Genomic DNA, 19,191 nt, shown 5'->3' on the forward strand with positions numbered 1-19,191 from the left:
TGATTAAATGTAACATAACATTTAATATGAAAATTTGTATTTTAATATACATTAAAAGTCAGTTGCTTAATTATTAATTCTTTTGGATGGTCAGAAAAAGAAGCCATATTTGTTTGTTTTTAATCCAGAATGAAAGGATTCTTACCATTTTTTTTTCATTTAGGTAAGTTATATTCCAGTGCTTTCATTGTTTGTTCCAAGTCTGACTGTCTTTATTAAGATGCTTTTTGTAAGCCAAGAACAGACAGTACCAAGCATTAAAGCTGTCAAACAGCTCCATTAAAAAAATGGGAAGGGAGACCTTGGTACTGGAAACAAAAACAACTAGAGATAGTAAAGAAATAAAAATAGCAGGGAGAGAAAACAGAAGATGCTGTTACCTTAGCAACTGTCTTGGACACAATCAGCTACATGAAGGGAGCACTGCATCTCCTCATATTTGGAAAAGACTGCCTCTCTAAAGTGGAAACCAATTTAAGGTTTAATTATCCGCCTTATATCATAAAAGTGACCACAGCCAGCTTGTGCAAAGTGGCTTTCCAACAGCAAGAGCTTCTACAAAGTCAATTGGCACTGACGTGAAAGCTGAGGGATGAGCCCAGCTCACAGGGCACCAGTCCAGTGGGCAAACGATGACTTTCAATAAAGCTGCTCATGCTTGACCTCTAGGCATGTGTGCCCCAATGAAAATAGCACAGAAACAAACGTTTTGCTCCCAACTGTGTCTCCAGTCTTAGTAAAACCCTGGACTCTAAGTAGGAATCTGCAAACCAACAGCATGACTGCTGCCAGACTAATAATAAGATTGAACAAGAACATAAAAATGGCATTGAATCAGCAAAGGCCTCTATTCCAAAGGAAATTTAAGAGCTTTCCACAGCACAGGTTCCAAGCTCAGGCTGTGCTGATACCACGTAAAAGGGAGAAAATTGAAAGCCATCAGTGAATCAGCTCAGGGTTTAAGCTCAGCCTCACACATTCTGGATGCATGTCCTCTGTATCAGACATTGCACTAGGCTCTGAGTGTATCAAAGAAAGGACCAGACCCTGCTCTCATGTCCACAAGGTAACTGGGTAAAGGGGCTGGTGGTGCCAATGTGGGGAATCAGCTGTTGAGTGAGCTCTAAAGGCAGTCAGGAATTCTGGGGAGCAAACCTGGGGGAAAAGCGCAGGTATGGACATGAGACAAGAAATGGCATGTGCTATATGAGAGACAGCAAGACCAGCCTTGACCAGGGTCACCCAGTTGCGATGTGTCTGATTTGAACTCATGAAGATGAGTCTTCCTGACTCCAGACCTGACTCTCTACGACCGCTGATCTCTCAGTCTCAAGTGTCTCAGTCTTGCCATCCATTTCCCTTAGGGAGAGAGCTGCCCTTGGAGGAGACTGAATGAATGCATTTGGGAGGCCAGTCAATCTTGCACAGTTTTGTGGTCTCTTGAAAGGAGAGCTTCCAGAGTGCTTTGCTATGTCCCTGGGGGGGCTTCACACTTTCAATATATTCTCTATTTAGCAGGTTCAACATTCTCAAGACAGAACAAAGCAAGGATGGCTAGACCACAGTTAAGAAAAATGTTCAGGGGTCTTTGGTGGGTTCTGCAGCCAGAAGAGCTGAAGGTACTTAGGGTTAGTGCCTTTGACCCTCTAACCCCTTCCTGATTGATCACAGCTCTGCTCTCTAGGCCCAAGCAAACCAAACGCTCAGAGTCTACCATTTCCCAGGCTGAGGGGACCCTGCCTCCAGCAGCTATTTCCCAGAATCCCTCGCTTCCTTCAATGCTCAGCTTCTAAGGATGCATGCTGCTTCTGCCAAGGGAAGGTCAGCACTCTGGGGGCAGGGCCTTCTTTTTTCCCCAATGTCTGAGTATCAGGCACACCCCATAAATGCTGACAAATGCCTTCAGATTACTGACGAGAGCATCTAAAGGAAGGCCGCAAGGCTCAAGTGAAGTGTCTCACCCCTACCACAGCAGAACTGAAGGACAGCACCAGCACTGGAGAGCTGCCTCCAGGATCAGATAGCAGAGGAAGAAAGGATCGAGGCTGCAAAGAGGAAACACTGGAACAACTGCAGTGATTTGTGGAGGTTTCCAGCAAAGGTTGGGTGATCACCTGTCACCTGGGGAGGTTTAAGAAGGGGTTATAGATCAGCACTGAGTACTGGAGGTGGTCTCTGACTCTGAAATTCTTTAGCTTCAGTGTTTAAGGAGATACCACTAAGAATTCCATGTTTGAAGCAGTCCTCTAATTAGCTAACTACACGAGGGAGGCCATGCAAGTGGGATTATCCCCAACTTATGGACAAGGACATCAAGGCTCACTGTGGTGCTGCCCGAGGGCTTCTTCTGCTTCATGCCAGGGCATGGAGCAGGCAGACCTTTCTAGCTCAGATATTTGATTTTCTCCCTCTTGGGCCAAGCAGAATGAGCCTCACTCCTCTTACACAGGCCAGGCCATCAGCGAGATGAACTCTCATCTTCCTCCAGGCTCTCTGAGATGGTCTGAGGCCTGCCTACAATGCGGGCTCCATTCAGGTTCTCATCTCCCTCAGGCTGAACACTACCTTCTCTCAAGACCATACAGGATTAGAGTAGCCTTCTTGGATGCCCATGGCACATGGCGACTCAGACTAAACTGTATGTCCAAAAGCAGACAGCAAGAATGACAGCTTCACCCCTGGGCTCTTATTCTTCTGATTTGCAGTTTAGTCCCATTTTCGCATCACAGATTTAGGAAGGTGAGCATCTCATGTCTGTCTGGAATGCTCTGGGCACAGAGCTCCATCACTCTGGGTTTCAAGCAAATGACCAATGTTTCTTATTTTCATTCTCTGCCAAGGTTCCACTCTGTGCCTTGAGGTAAAGGAAGGCTTTCTTACAATCAGTCTTAAGTTCCACAGAATTCTCAGAATTTCTGATTTAGTGACTATTTTAGAATCAGAAGATCTTAAGAAACAGAGCCTCAGGTGGTACACAGGAAGGGGAAATAGAAATACACACACACACATATACACACACACAGCGTATATGTGCATATATAGGTATCTATTATATGTGATTATATATTATATTATATGTGTATATTGTGTATATACACATATAACACATGTATGCATGATTATGCATATACACACATACCAATATAAACGTGCATATAGCTACATATCTGGGTTAGGTATTCAACCTGTAATGGTTTTATATTTATGTCTAGAGAGAGATACATCAGAGAAAGAAAACGATAGACCAATATCCTCAGTGCTGCATAAATTTTAAATAAAATATTGGCAAATAAGATAAAACAACATATTATAAAGATTATACGCCACAACAAGGCTAGGTTACACCAGCAAGGCAGAGCTGATTTAATATGAGGACAACTATAAATGTAAATCACGCTGATAGCATAAATAACAAAGATACAGGATTACATTAATAAGTGCTAAAAAGGTTTTGATAAAATTCAATACTTATGTCTGTTAAAAAAGACTAGAAAGCATAGGAATAATCGGATCTTTCCTTAACACAGTAAATAACAGCCACCTAAAATGAAGAACAACCATGATAAATAATGGGGAGAAGTTAGAGACAATTCTAATAAGACCACAGATAAAGCAAGGATGCCACAACACATTAAGATGGTACTGAAAAAGCTATCAGTAAAAATCAAAGGAAACCAAAGGAGAGACAAAATTACTGCTTTTTGCAAATGATGTGACAATTTACTTAGAAAATCTTAGAGACAAATAAAAATTAACTGAAACTATCAGTTCACTCAGTATGGTTGCAGGATATAAAACAATCACAAAAATCATAACTGTATTTTATCACTAAAACATGGCAGGAAAAAAAGAAATTCCATTCAAAATAACTACACCATGTATAAATTTTGGGGGAATCTATTTACCAAGACATATCCAGGAGTTTATATGAATTCATCTATAAAACACTTTTTGGAGAAATAAAAGAAAATAACAAAATAACTGGAAAAATATTATTTGCTCACAGGTAGACTGAATTGACATAATGAAAATTAAAATATTACCTACAGTAATTTACTTTTTTAGGGCCATATCAAACTACTATAGGATTTTTTAAAAATAAAGCAAGGGGGTGGAGCCAAGATGGCGGAGTAGAAAGACACAGATACGGAAGCTCTCCCCACAGCCCATAAAATACCTGGAGAGAGGGACTCTCAAAAAATTCTGGAGTAGCAGAAGTGGAGAACAACAGAGTGGAGATTTCCAGCCAGGGTGACCTGAAAGGCCCATGGGAAACATCTGTTGCACCACACGAGAAGCAGAGCCCCTTGGCCACTCCTCATGCGGTGCAACAGACATTTCTCACACAGCTCCGTGAACAGCCCTTGGGGGCGGAATATCCAGTCACGGAATCCCCAGTCCCAGCAGCAACGGGTTCACAGATCCCTCAACCCACAGGCACCAAAGGTCAGTGACAGGGTTTTTTCAGCTGGCCAGGAAGGGAGAAGGGCCTTCCATAGCTCTGGCCTTAGGCAGCCGCTCCATAGGCCACAATGGTAGGATGGAGTGTAAAAACCCTGGGAGCACGGAGGAGCTGATTCTTGCCTCAGCCCTGTGTGGAGGTCGTGGGGGAGCTGGTCTTTGTCTCACACTGAATGGCGGCCCTGCCCATCCAGCTTATCTGAAAATCAGCCCCCAGTGCTGACTTGGCAGAACTGGAGGCCAGGTGGTTGTAGGGAGGTAACTGCTAAGATTCTGGGCACCAAAATCGCTCTCTGTGCCCAGACTAGTACACGCTTGATTGTGCCACCATGGAGGAACTAAGATCTTACAGATTCCCAGAGTACACTCTACTCTTGACAAAGGGCCCAAAAGTCAAGTAACTGGTTGGGAAAAATGCCCAAAAAAAGGGAAAAAAAATAAGACTATAGAAGGTTACTTTCTTGGTGAACAGATATCTTCTTCCATCCTTTCTGATGAGGAAGAACAATGCTTACCATCAGGGAAAGACATAAAAACCAAGGTTTCCATATCCCAAACATACAAAATAAATATTCAATGGATTCAGGACATGGAAAAGAGCTCAAAAAGGATTTTGAAAATCAAGTAAGAGAGGTGGAGGAAAAATTGGGAAGAGAAATGAGAGAGATGCAAGAAAAGCATGAAAAGCAGGTCAACACCTGGCTAAAGGAGACCCCAAAAAATGCTGAAGAAAATAACATCTTTAAAAACAGGCTAACTCAATTGGCAAAAGAGGTTCAAAAAGCCAATGAGGAGAAGAATGCTTTCAAAAGCAGAATTAGCCAAATGGAAAAGGAGGTTCAGAAGCTCACTGAAGAAAATAGTCCTTTAAAAATTAGAATGGAACAGATGGAGGCTAATAACTTTATGAGAAACCAAGAAATCACAAAACAAAACCAAAAGAATGAAAAAAGTGGAAGATAATGTGAAATATCCCATTGGACAAACAACTGACCTGGAAAATAGATCCAAGAGAGACAATTTTAAAATTATGGGACTACCTGAAAGCCTTGATCAAAAAAAGAGCCTAGACATCATCTTTCATGAAATTATCAAGGAAAACTGCCCTGAGATTCTAGAACCAGAGGGCAAAAATAAATATAGAAAGAATCCACTGATCACCACCTGAAAGAGATCCAAAAAGAGAAACTCCTAGGAACATTGTGGCCAAATTCCAGAATTCCCTGGTCAAGGAGTAAATATTGCAAGCAGCTAGAAAAAAAATTCAAGTATTGTGGAAATACAATCAGGATAACACAAGATCTAGCAGCTTCTACATTAAGGAATCAAAGGGTGTGGAATATGATATTCCAGAAGTCAAAGGAACTAGGACTAAAACCAAGAATCACCTACCCAGCAAAACTGAGTATAATACTTCAAGGGAAAAAACGGTCTTTCAATGAAATAGAGGACTTTCAAGCATTCTTAATGAAAAGACCAGAGCTGAAAAGAAAATCTGACTTTCAAACACAAGAATGAAGAGAAGCATGAAAAGGTAAACAGGAAAGAGAAATCATAAGGGACTTACTAAAGTTGATCTGTTTACATTCCTACATAGAAAGACAATATTTTTAACTCTTGAAATTTTTTTCAGTATCTGGGTAGTTGGTGGGATTTTACACACACACACACACACACACACACACACACACACACACACACACACACACACACACACACAGACAGAGAGCACAGGGTGAATTGAATAGGATGGGATCATATCTTAAAATAATGAAATTAAGTGATGAGAGAGAACTATATTGGGAGGAGAAAGGGAGAAATGGAATGGGGCAAATTATCTCTCATAAAAGAGGCAAGTAAAAGACTTTTCAGTGGAGGGAAAAAGGGGGGAGGTGAGAGAAAAAACATGAAGCTTACTCTCATTACATTCGACTAAAGGAAGGAATAAAATACACATTCATTTTGGTATGAAAACCTATCTTACACTACAGGATAGTGGGGCAGAAGGGGATAAGCAGGGTGGGGGGCATAATGGAAGGGAGGGCAGTGGGAGGAGAGAGCACTCTTGGGGAGGGATAGGATCAAAAGAGAGAACAGAAGAAATGGGGGGCAGGATAGGATGGAGGGAAATATAGTGAGTCTTACACAACACGACTATTATGGAAGTCATTTGCAAAACTACACAGATATGTTCTAAATTGAATTGTTTGCCTTCCCAAAGGGAAAGGGTGGGGAGGGAGGGATGAAGAAAAGCTGGAACTCAAAGTTTTAGGAACAACTGTTGAGTATTGTTCTTGCAACTAGGAAATAAGAAATACAGGTAATGGGGTACAGAAATTTATCTTGCCCTACAGGACAAAAGAGAAGATGGGGATAAGGGAAAGGATGGATGTTAGAAGAGAGGGCAGATTGGTGATAGGGGTAATTAGAATGCTTGGCGTTTTGGGGGTGGGGGGAGGGGAGAAATGGGGAGAAAATTTGGAACCCAAAATTTTGTGGAAATGAATGTTGAAAACTTAAATAAATAAATTTAAATACAAATGAGGTAAAAAAAATAAAAAATAAAAAAAATAAAAATAAAGCGAGAAAAAAAATGAAAGTCCTATGGAATAAAAAAAGAAAAAGCTGTAGAAAAAGCAGAAAAAGACAAAACAGGACTATTTCTGTTTAAAAAACAAAACTAAATCCAACCCTAAACACTAGAAAGCATAGGAATAAGTGAACCCTTCTTTTCTTCACAGAGAAGGCACCTAACTCTCTCACACTGAGAGTCAGCATTCTGGGCCCTGGGAAGAGGCCTTTCCAGTGAGCAGAGTGAGGGGTGAAGCTAGGATGTCCATTATCACTTTTACTATTCTATACAGTGCAAAATGCTAGTGACAGCAATAAGACAAGAAAAAGAAATTGTGAGAATAAGCGTAGAAAAAGAAAAACCATGTTGTTTTGCAAATGATATGAAGGTTTCCTTAGAGAACTCTCAACTAAAAAACTAATTAAAACAATTAACAACTTCAGCACAGTTGCTAGATGTAAACTAAATGCATATAAATAATCAGAATTTCTGTTTACTATCCACAAAACTCAGCAGGAAAACATAGAAAGAGATATTCCATTTAAAATAACTACAGAATGTACGAAAGAACTTGGGAAATTACCTACCAAGACACACCCAGGAATTATATGAACACAACTATAAAATGTTCTATGCGAAGATCTGAATAACTGGAGAATTATTAGTTGTTCATAGGAAGGTCAAGTCACTATAACAAAAATGACAATATGACCTAAATCAGTTTACTAATGGCATTCTAATCACACTGCCAATGGACTACTTTACAGAACCAGAAAAAATTATAACGAAATTCATCTAGAGCAACAAAAGGTCAAGAACCTTAAGGAAAATAATAGGAAAAAAAGGTAAGAAAGAATGGGGCCTCATGATACCAGGTCTCCAATTGTACTATATAATGCAGGAATCATCAAACAACCTGGTGCTGGTTAGAAAACCATAAGGTTGATCAGTGAAATCGAGTGAGTAAATACACAAGCAAACAAACCTAACAGGTCTGTGACACAGTGAGGGCTTGGGGCTCACTGCCCTCTTTGTCTCCTTCCTATCTCTCAATGCCCAGATTACCAGGAGTTCAGAAATGAGTGGCCAAATGGAGGAAGGGACAATGGGCTGCCTCGGCCTGGAATGTGACCATTAAAGAGAGGTGGAGGAGGAGCGCTGGCTAAGGGAACAGGGACAGTGAAGCACCATTTTGTTTTTAGGCAGAGGCAAAGGTCATTTTAAGTTCTCACTTGATCAGCCTGGGCAGCTGAGTGCTTTCACCAGATCTGTTACACAATCTAAGGGTTTTATCTACCTGACTGTAATTCTTAGGCAATGTGGCCAAGTCTTTTAATCATAAAAAATTCAAACTCCCATGGACTTACATCATGAGGCCTCTCAAATCCCTGTGGGGAGGGGAGAATGTTCCTCATTCTTTAGTATGGAATCAGATTTCTCACTGCAGATTCAGGGCTTTCTTCTGCATGTAAGGCCTGGAACCTCTGGGAAAGCTTCTCTCTGTGGGCAGTGCCAGCCCAGGGGTCATGCCAACCTACCCCAGGACAAGGCCTCTGAGATAGAGCAGCCAGGCCAAGAGACTAGAGACTCTGAAATGGAAGGCAGAGGGCATGGCAGGGACCCAGCAAGTAGGCAAATGAACCGCAGATACTTTGTGATAGAAGGCACCTTAGACATTATCAAACAATCTCCTCACTGCACAGGGGAGGAAACTGTCTAAGACCACCTGGCAAACTGGGCAAGTCTTGAACAAGACCCCAAGAGTTCTGACTCCTACTCAGGCTCTCCTGAGTACCCCACACCCCAGATTAATGATGTGGGAGTGAGCTTCCAACTCCAGTTCGTAAGATCACAGAAAACAGGCTATAGCAATCATGTCCCTGGCCCACGCTCTTTCCCTTCTACTCGACAGGTCAGTACTTCCTGTCATTATAAAAGAGCAGGGTCTAGAATTCTCAAGCTGTTTGCCCAGCCCAGGCACAGCTGCATCCAAGCCAGGCAGGGCAGCACATGACACATAGTCTCCCAAGGCCTTCTCATTCACCTGCCACCTGGGCCTCAGCAGTCATTGTGTCCAGCTCCCCCAAACACAAAGAATCCCTTCCACTGCATTCCTGGCCCATGCAGGCTTCCTCTCACTACCCGAGGGGCCAGCTTCTCAGGACACCTAAACCATGACCTATGTCCTTCCATGCTCTGACTATTTGGCTAATCTGTCTCTCTGACTCTATTAGAGGGGATGGCTTTCTGAGAGGGCAGAGAACGTACATAACACAGAAACAAAAGTCAACCACAAGCAATGAATTTTCCTCAAAAGCCTACCAGTGACATAACTGACTTCTACAAGGAGAGGCAGCAGGAGAAATCTTATTCTGCCCAGAGGATACCGCCCCCCACCTTGAGGTGAATCCAGTCCCAAATAACCAGGAGATGAAATGAAGAAGGGGATGAGAGAGACCCCAAAACTGCTCTCTGTCTCATAATCGCTTCCAATGACCAGGAGTCAGGAACCAACCCCAAAATCAAAGGGATGGGGGACACCGGATTCCAGAGCCTGCTTCTGACAAAGGAAAGAACTGACCATCAGAGAGACAAAGTAACCTATCTGAAGTCAGAGGACCAAATCTCAAGAATGTCCACATTAGGGCCTACAATGGCACTAAGACTTTTGTGGCAGGCTGGACTGATTTCTTCACTTACAATTATCTCAAGTTTATTAAAAAACACAAGAAATGAATCATCTTACTATACCAGGAATTCTATGGTTTCTAAATGAACCAATCACTCAATTACCAGATATCTGATTAACATCTGCAAGTCTCCCAACTGAGGAGAACTTTGCTGAATATTCTCAGTTTCCACAATCTTTTGTAAATAACAGCTGACCAAGCAGTCATACTAACAGTTCCACATGATTCCATGGGGCCTGAGCATCAGTAAAATGTCCCCCTTTCAGACCCATCCACTCCCACACCAGGGAGTCTGTCACACCAGGACACTCTCCAGGAGGAGGGCAGGACTCACAGGACACTCAGATGGGGGGAAAGGGACATTGGAAAGAATGCTAATAATAGAGTGGACAGGCCCCATCCCCTCTGGGCCACCAAGTCCAGCACATACCAGATCTTGGGCCAGGATGTGCAATATGTTAACATGTCCACTGTACATTTAGGTAAATGGAGTAACAGGAGGGCAGAACTCCTTGTAATTATTTCTCAGAACAATGCAGCTCTACCAATTAAGATCAGAATCTAAGAATCTAATAAATCACCAGCTTAGAGTTTTAATAACTAACTTGGTGGGGGTTGGGGACAAATGTTTGGAAGGAAAATCACCTAAATGAAAATTAATTCTTTTTGCTTTATGGAAACAAGAAGAGTATGTGCTGCAGTACTCCCTACAGCCAAATGCGTCAGGCTGTGGATACCCCATTCTCCAACAAAAGCCTTACCTCTCTGAACTGGCGGTAGAGGCGATCACACTGGTGAGCTCCGATGGTGATCTCTGGGAGGTAGATGGGAACAGTCGTGTAATTCACTACTTCATATTTATTCTGCACCCTGAGCAGCAAAGATAAAACATGCAGATCACTGCCTGGATTCTAGGACAGAAGACCTCACCCCTCTCTGCTCATCTCCAGGCCTTCCGCAGGAAGTCTTTCCCAATGCCCCCGAATGCTGGTGCCTCCTCTCTCCTAATCATCCCCAATTTACCCTCCCTGGCAGCAGGAACAATCAGCAATGCTGACACAAACAGGTGCCTAATAGATGCGCACAGCCTTGACCAACACCTAAGAAACCAAATCTCTCCAAATATTCCAAGCCCTGTGGCCCCTGCTCCTTAGCCCTTCCCTAGGCTCCACATCCTCACAGAGCCCTCTGCTCGATGAGCCCATGTTTTCCAGACCCCTCACAATTCTGATCACTGAGATTTGTCTGGGCATATTCCTGCTCATCAGTGGCCCACATGAAACACGGCCTCAGATCAACCCTGAGCACAATACTCTAGTGTAGACCAGAGCTTAGTCCACTGGCCCTGTTTCCATCCCAACCCCAGCAATTGCCACCCAGGGAAGAACCACTGCAGAGCCCACAGCAGCCCAGTCAGCCATGCTGAAGGAGGGAACAAGTGCCAGGCAAGTCACGCTGCTGCCACCACCTTAACCACCCAGAAGCCACGGTCCAGGGGAGCCATTCTTCCAGAGACATGACTCCTCCATGGCCACTGCCATGGAATCTACTCCTAAGTCCTAGATACCAACAAATGGCTTGGCGTCCAGACAGGATAGGCTTTATCAGTGCCATTCACAGAAGACAAAGGACAACAAGGCCTTTTCATGTGCCTCTGGACTTGGTGGCCCAGAGGGGATGGAGCCTACCCACTATATTATTAGCCTTCTTTCCAATGTCCCCTTCCCCCCATCTGAGTGTCCTGTGAGTCCTGCCCTCCTCCTGGAGAGTGTCCTGGTGTGACAGACTCCCTGATGTGGGAGTGAATGGGGATGAAAGGGGGACATTTTACTGATGCTCAAGCTCATGGTCTCTTCATGGGAGACCCTAGGGAGTGGAGAGAGTCCCAGCACTCCGACCCAGCTTCATCAACGTCTTTCCCTTGCACTCACTATGTTCCTCCTAAGTTAAACAAATCAAGACAAACTTCTGGGCAGTTACTTCATCTTTTATTAATCACAACTACTTACCGCCTTAACAAAGTAACATCCCACTATCCTGAACTTCGGTGAATGGCATTTTAAATTTCCAGGCAGGACTTGACTTTGATCCTGTACCATTTCTTCTCCAATTCAGGCTCTGAGGCGTCACAGGGTCCGGTCTGCCCAACCATTCATAGGCCAGGCCACCTGCCCATACAGATTCGTGGATCCCCTTTGGATGGAGGAGGTACCCAATGGCCCGATGAACATGGGATGGGAGAACAAAAGGGCACTGATGCCCTCTAGCAGGGCTGCCCCCAAGGCTCACTGCGGGTACAAGGCCACATGCATGTCAGGCATCCCAGACTGCCTTCCTTCCTGCACAATGTACCAGGCTGTCCACAAGGGAGGCACAGAACGGAGTCAGGCACCCTGCTGACCTTCCCCACTTTCTTCATCAGAGCCTTGTCTGGAACGGAGCTCATAGGCCCAATGGCACCACCTGCCACAGGCACTGGTCCCAATGTCCCTCTGGGCATCCTTCTTTTGGTTCAAAAGGCCCTTTTAGTGGTCACTGGTGTTCTTCATGGGCCTGAATCTCCCCAGCCTTCATTCTAGCCCCAGAACACTTGCTGGAATTTAACCCTAATGAGTGACAGCCGGTGTGCTACAACTCTTAATTTCCAGCCTGAGCATCCCTTTAAAGACAGCTGCTTTTCTTCCTCATCAGGAGAATCTGTGACTCTGTCATGAAAAGGTTTTGTAACCCTTCCCTGAAATGGTGGCACCGAACAGAGCAGACATCAGACTTGGTTTCCTTCAGACCCAGGTCTGTACATTAAAATGAGCCTGCATGAAAGTGCTCTCAGGCTGGGCCCATCTTCTCATGCTTGGGCTGTGTCTCTTGCCCCCCATTCCGTCCCCTGCACAGACTCCAGAGGGGTCTTCTCAAGAGTAGATCTGACCATGTTACCCCATGCCCCACTGTCTCCAGGATAAAACAGAAACTCTTTGGTTTGGCTTTTAAAGCTCTTCACTAGCTCTAACCTCTCCTTCTAGGCCCTAGAATCTCAGACTCCTGCTGACTGGGTGACCCTGGGCAAGTCACTTCAGCCGTCTGCCTCAGTTTTCTCATCTGCAGAATGTAGATAATAATAAAACCCATATCCCTGGGTTGTTGTGAGATCAAACAAAGTAATGTTTGCATTCCTTTGTGTAAACATAGCACAATGGCCAGCACATAGTAGGTACTATATAAATGCTTCTACCCCTCCTTTCCCTAACTCCACAATCTAGCCAAAGTGGGTTTTTGGTTGTTTTTCCAGAAACTTCTGCCAATTCCATGGTTCCTGTTGGCCTACCCTCCCTTCAGGATCTGGTTCAAGCAGCTGACTAGGACTGTCTCTCTCCCTAGGCAGCCTGCAGTCATTCCACACGTGCTCATCAACCAAACATGGTGCTTCCCTTGCTACAAAGGAAATGCCTTGAGGACAGGGACTGTTTTTCTATGCCCTGATGGGGAGGCTCCCTGACTCGATGGAGAGAGTACTAGGCCTAGAGTCAGGAAGACCTGAGTTCAATACAGTCTCAGGTGCTGACTAGCTGTATGACCTTGGACAAGTCACTTAACCTCTATTTTCCTTAATCCACTGGAGAAGGAAATGGCAAGCCCCTTCAGAATCTTTGCCAAGAAAACCCCAGAGACAGTAATGGTGTATGATGGTCCCCAGAGTCACAAAGAGTCAGACATGACTATATGACTGAAGAGCCACAAATGTCCCCAATACCTAGCACAGAGCTTAGGATTGAGCAGGAACTTAATAAAATGCTTGTTAGTTGCTCAACTGCTAAAGACTGGGGGAAAAATACAACAATTAGAGGCTTTTGTCTTTTTCTAGGAATTGAAAACCAAGGAAATACACCAGGTGCTTAAGGGACTACAAAGACAGTGGGTGCAGTTCTCCTCAGAGTCCTTTAAACAAGCCTACATCTGGGCACCAGCCAGGTTATTATAAGGAGTGGCAGAGGGCCTGATGCCATGGAAGGGGCCCAACCCTGCTCCTGCCCCTCCTCTTCCCTCCTTCCCTCCTCCCCCCTTCTCCTTGCTCTCCTCCTCTCCTCAAATACTCCATCTTCACCCTGGTTCCCTTCTCCCTGAGGGGCTTTGCAGAAAGGACAGTTTTTCAAATGCTAAGGGAAGAAGGAAAGCTCAGGAGGTCCAGGACAGACTGGGTGGTGAGCTGAATTCATCAGGCAGACAGAAAGCTAAAATTCCCTTTCTGAGAATCATTTCCATCACCCTGAAGTGGATCGTCATACAACACCAGTCCTAGCAAAGAATCCATCTGGGTGATTTAAAGGGTGGCACCACGGTGATTTGCGCTGAAAATGTAGGCCCGTCTCCACCATTCAATAAACAAGCCCAAGAAGAAACAACTAGAAAATGTGTGGGGATTTGGGGAATTATAGGCAGGCCCACAGCTCCATCTACATGGAAACCAAGGGGAGTGCATCCCAGAAAAGATTCTCAAGTCGATTTAAGAATTTCACTATTTACATCTCCCTCCTCTGTTTTTGACAGGGACGCTGGTGCCACAAAACACCAGGGCACCCACCTGCAGCCTTACTCAAAGCTGTCTGTGCTGGACAGTCCCAGGGGACAGCGAGGAGTTGTTCTATATCTCAGGCCCCTGCCTAGCAGGGCAGTGTCCATATCCAAGACCTACCAGCAAACTCCTGCTGGAAGCCAGGCCCCAAAATGCCACCCAAAGACCTGGGAAAAGCTCAGCTACATCTCTTCACTGAGCATGTATATTCTAAAAATCAGAGTGAAGCTGGAGAACACAGCATAAAACTCTGGGACCAGAGGTGCTGATCCCCATAGACCCATGCCATGTTTTACAAAGAGAACCGATCACACCGGAGAAGAAAGGAAAGCCAAATTCCAGCCCTTGTGGCCTGGCCAGTCACCCCAAGGCCAATGAAATCCTGGTCACAAGGAAGGGACACATGGCTCAGTGGGCAGCATCGGGACACACAACCACAGAGGCTGCCCAGGCACAGGACCCCCAGGGCCCATGAAGAGCACCCTACATGCCCAAGTGGATGCTCCCACCAAAGCCAGAAGTCACAAGAGAGTTAGGGAGAGAGAAGACAAGTTCATCCTCAGTGTGTGACTCAGATAAGGAGTGTGGAAAAGGACCTGCTGGTCATCGGTATCCAATGTCACTGGACACTGGCCATGAAAAGATGCCAACATGAGAGAATGAAGCAAACTCTAAGAAAAGAGCAAGAAAGGCCTCTGCAGGGGTGGGATGACAAGGCAGAGCCCAAGGACACATTCTCCAAGTGCTCAGTCTGTGACAGATGCCAGATAGGCTTAAGAAGGACTGAGGACAGGGTTTGGACACAGGGAGAGTTCCCTGCGTGGTGCCACGCCAGGCGTGGCAAATGGCCCATGAACACAGAGGGAGAAGACACAGCCATTCACTGAGTGAACAAAGGGAAATGCAGCATCAATGAAGAAGTAAGAAAGCAAGCTGGAAAGCGGGGCAGGACCAGGTGCAGCAGCACACACCTACCAAAAGGGCCAGAGGAGAACCAGGAGACAGCAGGGCCATGAGGGCAAAGTGAGCAAAGACTAGAGCAGAGGAAGGGCAGAGCTGAAAGGGGTCCAGCATCCAGAAAGAAAAGTCCACAGACTGGATGCTCAAAAGAATGATGGCCATCAGTCTGCTTCAGTAATTAGTGACGGATGGTGGCTTTTGCTCAATGCTTGCAAGTCTGCAAAGAGCAACTCTGGAAGGGAGGGGCTTTTCTCTCCATTCTATAGATGAGGAAACTGAGGCACAAAGCAGTTAGGTGTCAGAGGCTACATGTGATGGCAGATCCAGTAATCTGGCATGATGCTAAGAAAGCAATTAGAACATCTGGGCCCTCTGACCAAAAGACACCAAGGAGGGCAGATCCCAACTCTGCACAGCTGCACTCCTTTAGTGGCAAAGCCCAGTAGAAAATGCAGATGTCCACAGCGGGGCAGCACATTTCTACAGCCATAATAGTGGAACCACAGAAGTGACAGGGTGGACAGCAGCCACAACCATGGAAATGAAAGGTATGAAAGGATCGGGGCCAGATGCAGCTCCAAGGCCTGCTGGGCAGAGGAGGGACCATGGCCTGAGAGCCTGCCTAGGATACCAGCCCTTTCACTGGCTTGGTCAGTTTTGCTAAAAAGTGGGGGATTTAGCTATTTTTCCTTTTTTAAAATGAGGAAATGGCTGGAAGGATGCATTTAGGGAAATGAAGCATCATGACAGTGATAGTAAAAAAAATCCTAAGATTTTCAGGAACCCCAGAGAGAACAGTTTCAGGTCAGTGAAGAAACCAGATGACAAAGAACTTACAAAGTGAAGTGTGAAGGATCAGGTGAAGGCAAAGAAAAGACTCTTTCTAGGAGCCTGCCAGTGAAAGGAGCAACTAGAGGCCTGGGGGACCCCAGGGTTTACATTTGGTTTGCTGTGAGTACATCTGGAGGGGTAAAAGGACAGGCCCATGGGCATGAGTACCAGGGCCTGGCCTGGGCAATGAGAAGGCTTTGGCCTCAGACAGGAGGACAGATGGGCAAAGATGGCAAGGTCAGGAAGTTAAAGGAAGAACACTCACAGGTCAGTACTGAAGGAGGTCAAGCATGAACGCAAAGAGGTGACAAGGGGAAGACTGCAGACATGGGACAGAGGCTGTGTTAAGAGAACAGAAGAAAGGTCCATGTGGCTGGACAGGAGAACAAACAACATGGTGAGATGTGAGAAAGGGGCCCGTTGTGAAGGACCTCAAAAGTCAAAGAGAACAGCTTAGTAACAGGGAGCCCCTGGAGTTTGCGCAGGGTCAGGCCCATGCTTTGAGAAGAGGAGGAGGTGGCTCTGGTGAGAAGGGGGTGGGCCAGAGTCCAGGGTGTGGCTGTAGGAGGGAAGAAGGGGGCAAATGTCTAAGAGAAGTTGTGAAGTAGCAAGCCAGTGGAACCAGAGAAGGGCAGCACCCCAGACCACCTGGGGCAGCTGATCTGCAGGGACAGACTGTCCACAGGATGCCCAAAAGAAGAGGGAAAAGGGCTGGCTCTCTAGATGGAGGAACTATTTCAGAGTCCAGGAGGCAGATGGCTGAACTCTGTCTGCTAAGAGCAGTATCACCCCTTAGTTGAGGCAGCTTCTTTCTGACAGAAGACATGGCTGACATGCAGATGCTCAGTGACTTGGGAGGGCAAAGGCAAATGTTTAAAGAACCTTGAGAGTAGGGAGGCAGGAAGCTGCCATTCAGAGATCTCTTCAGGCAAAGCACCTGTGAAGAGACCTATGGGAGAGCTGAATGAGGTCAGGAGGACAGAAAAGCCTCCTCCAGACACTTTGCTGCTCCCCTTCATCTGAGAAAGAACTTGGGTGAGTTTGGAAAAGGGAACACCCAACATCCCCTTCTCTTCAAGTTTTCTCCCCCGCCCCCAGTCCATACTCCTAAAGCACAAATACCTCACCATCCCCCTGGTCTGGAAACCCCAATGGTGACCTGGTGCTTCTGTTTGGCAGGCTCCCATGCAGGCAGGCCATGGTTGGCTAAAGTAGCCTCCGCATTTGCCCAACATTTCCCATCCTGTCTGCCATGCTTGGAACACAATGCCTGCACACCTCCTTGTCCTCCAGGGCTCCCTACAACTGCCTTGGTGTAATATCCTTAAAGAGAAGGCCAGCTTCCTTCATGTCCCAGTATCCCTAGCACCAAATACAGCATGAAGCATGTGGAAGAGGCCTAACCAGTGGCTTTTAATTTACTGCTGGTTCACAACACCACTTCCAATCAATGATGCTTCATTTAACCACTAGAGAACAAAGTTTAGCAAATGTTCACCTTCTGCATAATTTCATTCCATTTCTAAGATATTTACTCTGTGACATTAATTTATTTTCTTTCTATTTTTTGTCGGTCACAGCTCAGGCTTCAACAATGATCACTTCCAAGTTTTTCTCAAGTCTGACAGGGCAAGACTTCATGGCATGACCTTCTTGCTTGGTTTTCTTTCCCCATATACATTCGAAGACCATCTGATGCATTTCCAGTCAGGGACTCCCAACTGAGACTCTGTGGATTGAGCCTGTGCTGCCATATTTCCTATGTAAGATCCTTCTGTGTGAATACTGTCCCTCTCACTGATCAATTCCTCCTCCTCTGGATAATTCAAAACCGATTATATACATAAAGCCCTTGTCCTCAGATCTCAACAGACTGCCTGGTCAAGAGTCCAGGTCACAGTGGTGAAGCTCCTCGCCTTTCTTCCTCAGAGTTTTCTATGATTAACCTAATGATGCCCCTTTTGGGGTCCTCTTCTCTCTGGAGGTGGAAGGAGCTTCACTCACATAAGCCACCTCGTCCAAGGCCCTCTTCTCTCCATCTGAGTGTGGGAAACCCAAGGACAGGAAAGATTTGGTCAAGGTTACACCCATAGCATTCAGAAGAAAGGAGATCCCCATGGTGGCCCTGGAGCCACCAAGAACTGGCAAGGAGGACAGAGCCTGGGTTTCCCACTTCTCATCCACCACACGTACCTCTCCTTGCTTCTCAGCCCTCAGTTCTTTCAGATTCTTCCAAAACATAAGCATATCCTGGAGCCCAAGGACCAGGAGGCGTTACACATCCCAGGTCCTTGTTTTCCCAATTAAAGGCCCCTTCCTGAGGGACATGGAAAGAGAGAAGGCCTCTGCCTTGATCCTCCCAGGCTGATGTTTAAATTTTAGCTGCTTATCTGACAAGCAATGTATGTAAAATGACATGTATGTAAAGCAGCCCCTTGTCAATTTGCCCTGGTTACCCCAGGTCACTAGAACAGGACAGAGCACTGAAAAAAAACCAGTTTGATCCCAAAGATGATAAGAATTGTTGCAAAATACAACTCTATTAAAGGCTGCTTTCATTTCCTCAGATCAGCCTGATCTCCATTAAGTGTGGACGAGTGGGAGAGGCCCCCCCCAATCCTTACCAATTTCACTGAGGGAAAGAGCCCCTCAGTTCACTCCCAACAGCCTCTATGTGCACCTGCGCAGGATCCGTCACCACAACCTTTTCTGCACCTGCTCCCTAGACCCCAACCAGCTTCACCAGGAAGCAGGTATGAGACCATAATGACCTCTGCCTTTGTCCAACAGCCATCACACGGGGCCACCGACAGTGACAGTGACATTATGGCTTCACAGATCTGAGGAACAAAGGTGCCCCAGCTTCAAGGCTGACTTGGATTGGGACTGGAGAACCCTGAGGGGGTTCAAGGTCCTGGTCTCTGTTCCATCATCTGGCCACAGGCCACATGCCATCTCATAGGAGCTACAGCAGATTTCCAGAGGGCCACTCTGACCACATGGATTAAACAGCAGGTTGGAACATTTATCAATTTGTAAAATGTTTACCGTAGAAACACCAGGTAAATAAAGGAGCAGCCCAGAACCAAAATGTCACACTAGGCAATGGA

General features: G+C 45.6%; 1 protein-coding gene across 2 annotated transcripts in view; it reads right to left on the reverse strand.

Annotated features, from left to right (window-relative positions):
* The window catches only part of NDUFA10 (NADH:ubiquinone oxidoreductase subunit A10), a 49,433-nt gene that overhangs the window by 18,608 nt on the left and 11,634 nt on the right, over positions 1-19,191 (reverse strand). Inside the window, exon 9 of one of the 2 annotated variants that reach the window (XM_072640723.1) lies at positions 10,485-10,593. The exons of the other annotated variant lie outside the window; for it this stretch is intronic. Within the exon in view, the coding sequence (XP_072496824.1) occupies positions 10,485-10,593 (109 nt within the window). The remainder of the gene's footprint in view (positions 1-10,484; positions 10,594-19,191) is intronic. 2 annotated transcript variants of the gene reach the window in all.

Source organism: Notamacropus eugenii, chromosome 2 (assembly GCF_028372415.1).
Source record: "Notamacropus eugenii isolate mMacEug1 chromosome 2, mMacEug1.pri_v2, whole genome shotgun sequence".
Lineage (NCBI taxonomy): Eukaryota > Metazoa > Chordata > Mammalia > Diprotodontia > Macropodidae > Notamacropus > Notamacropus eugenii.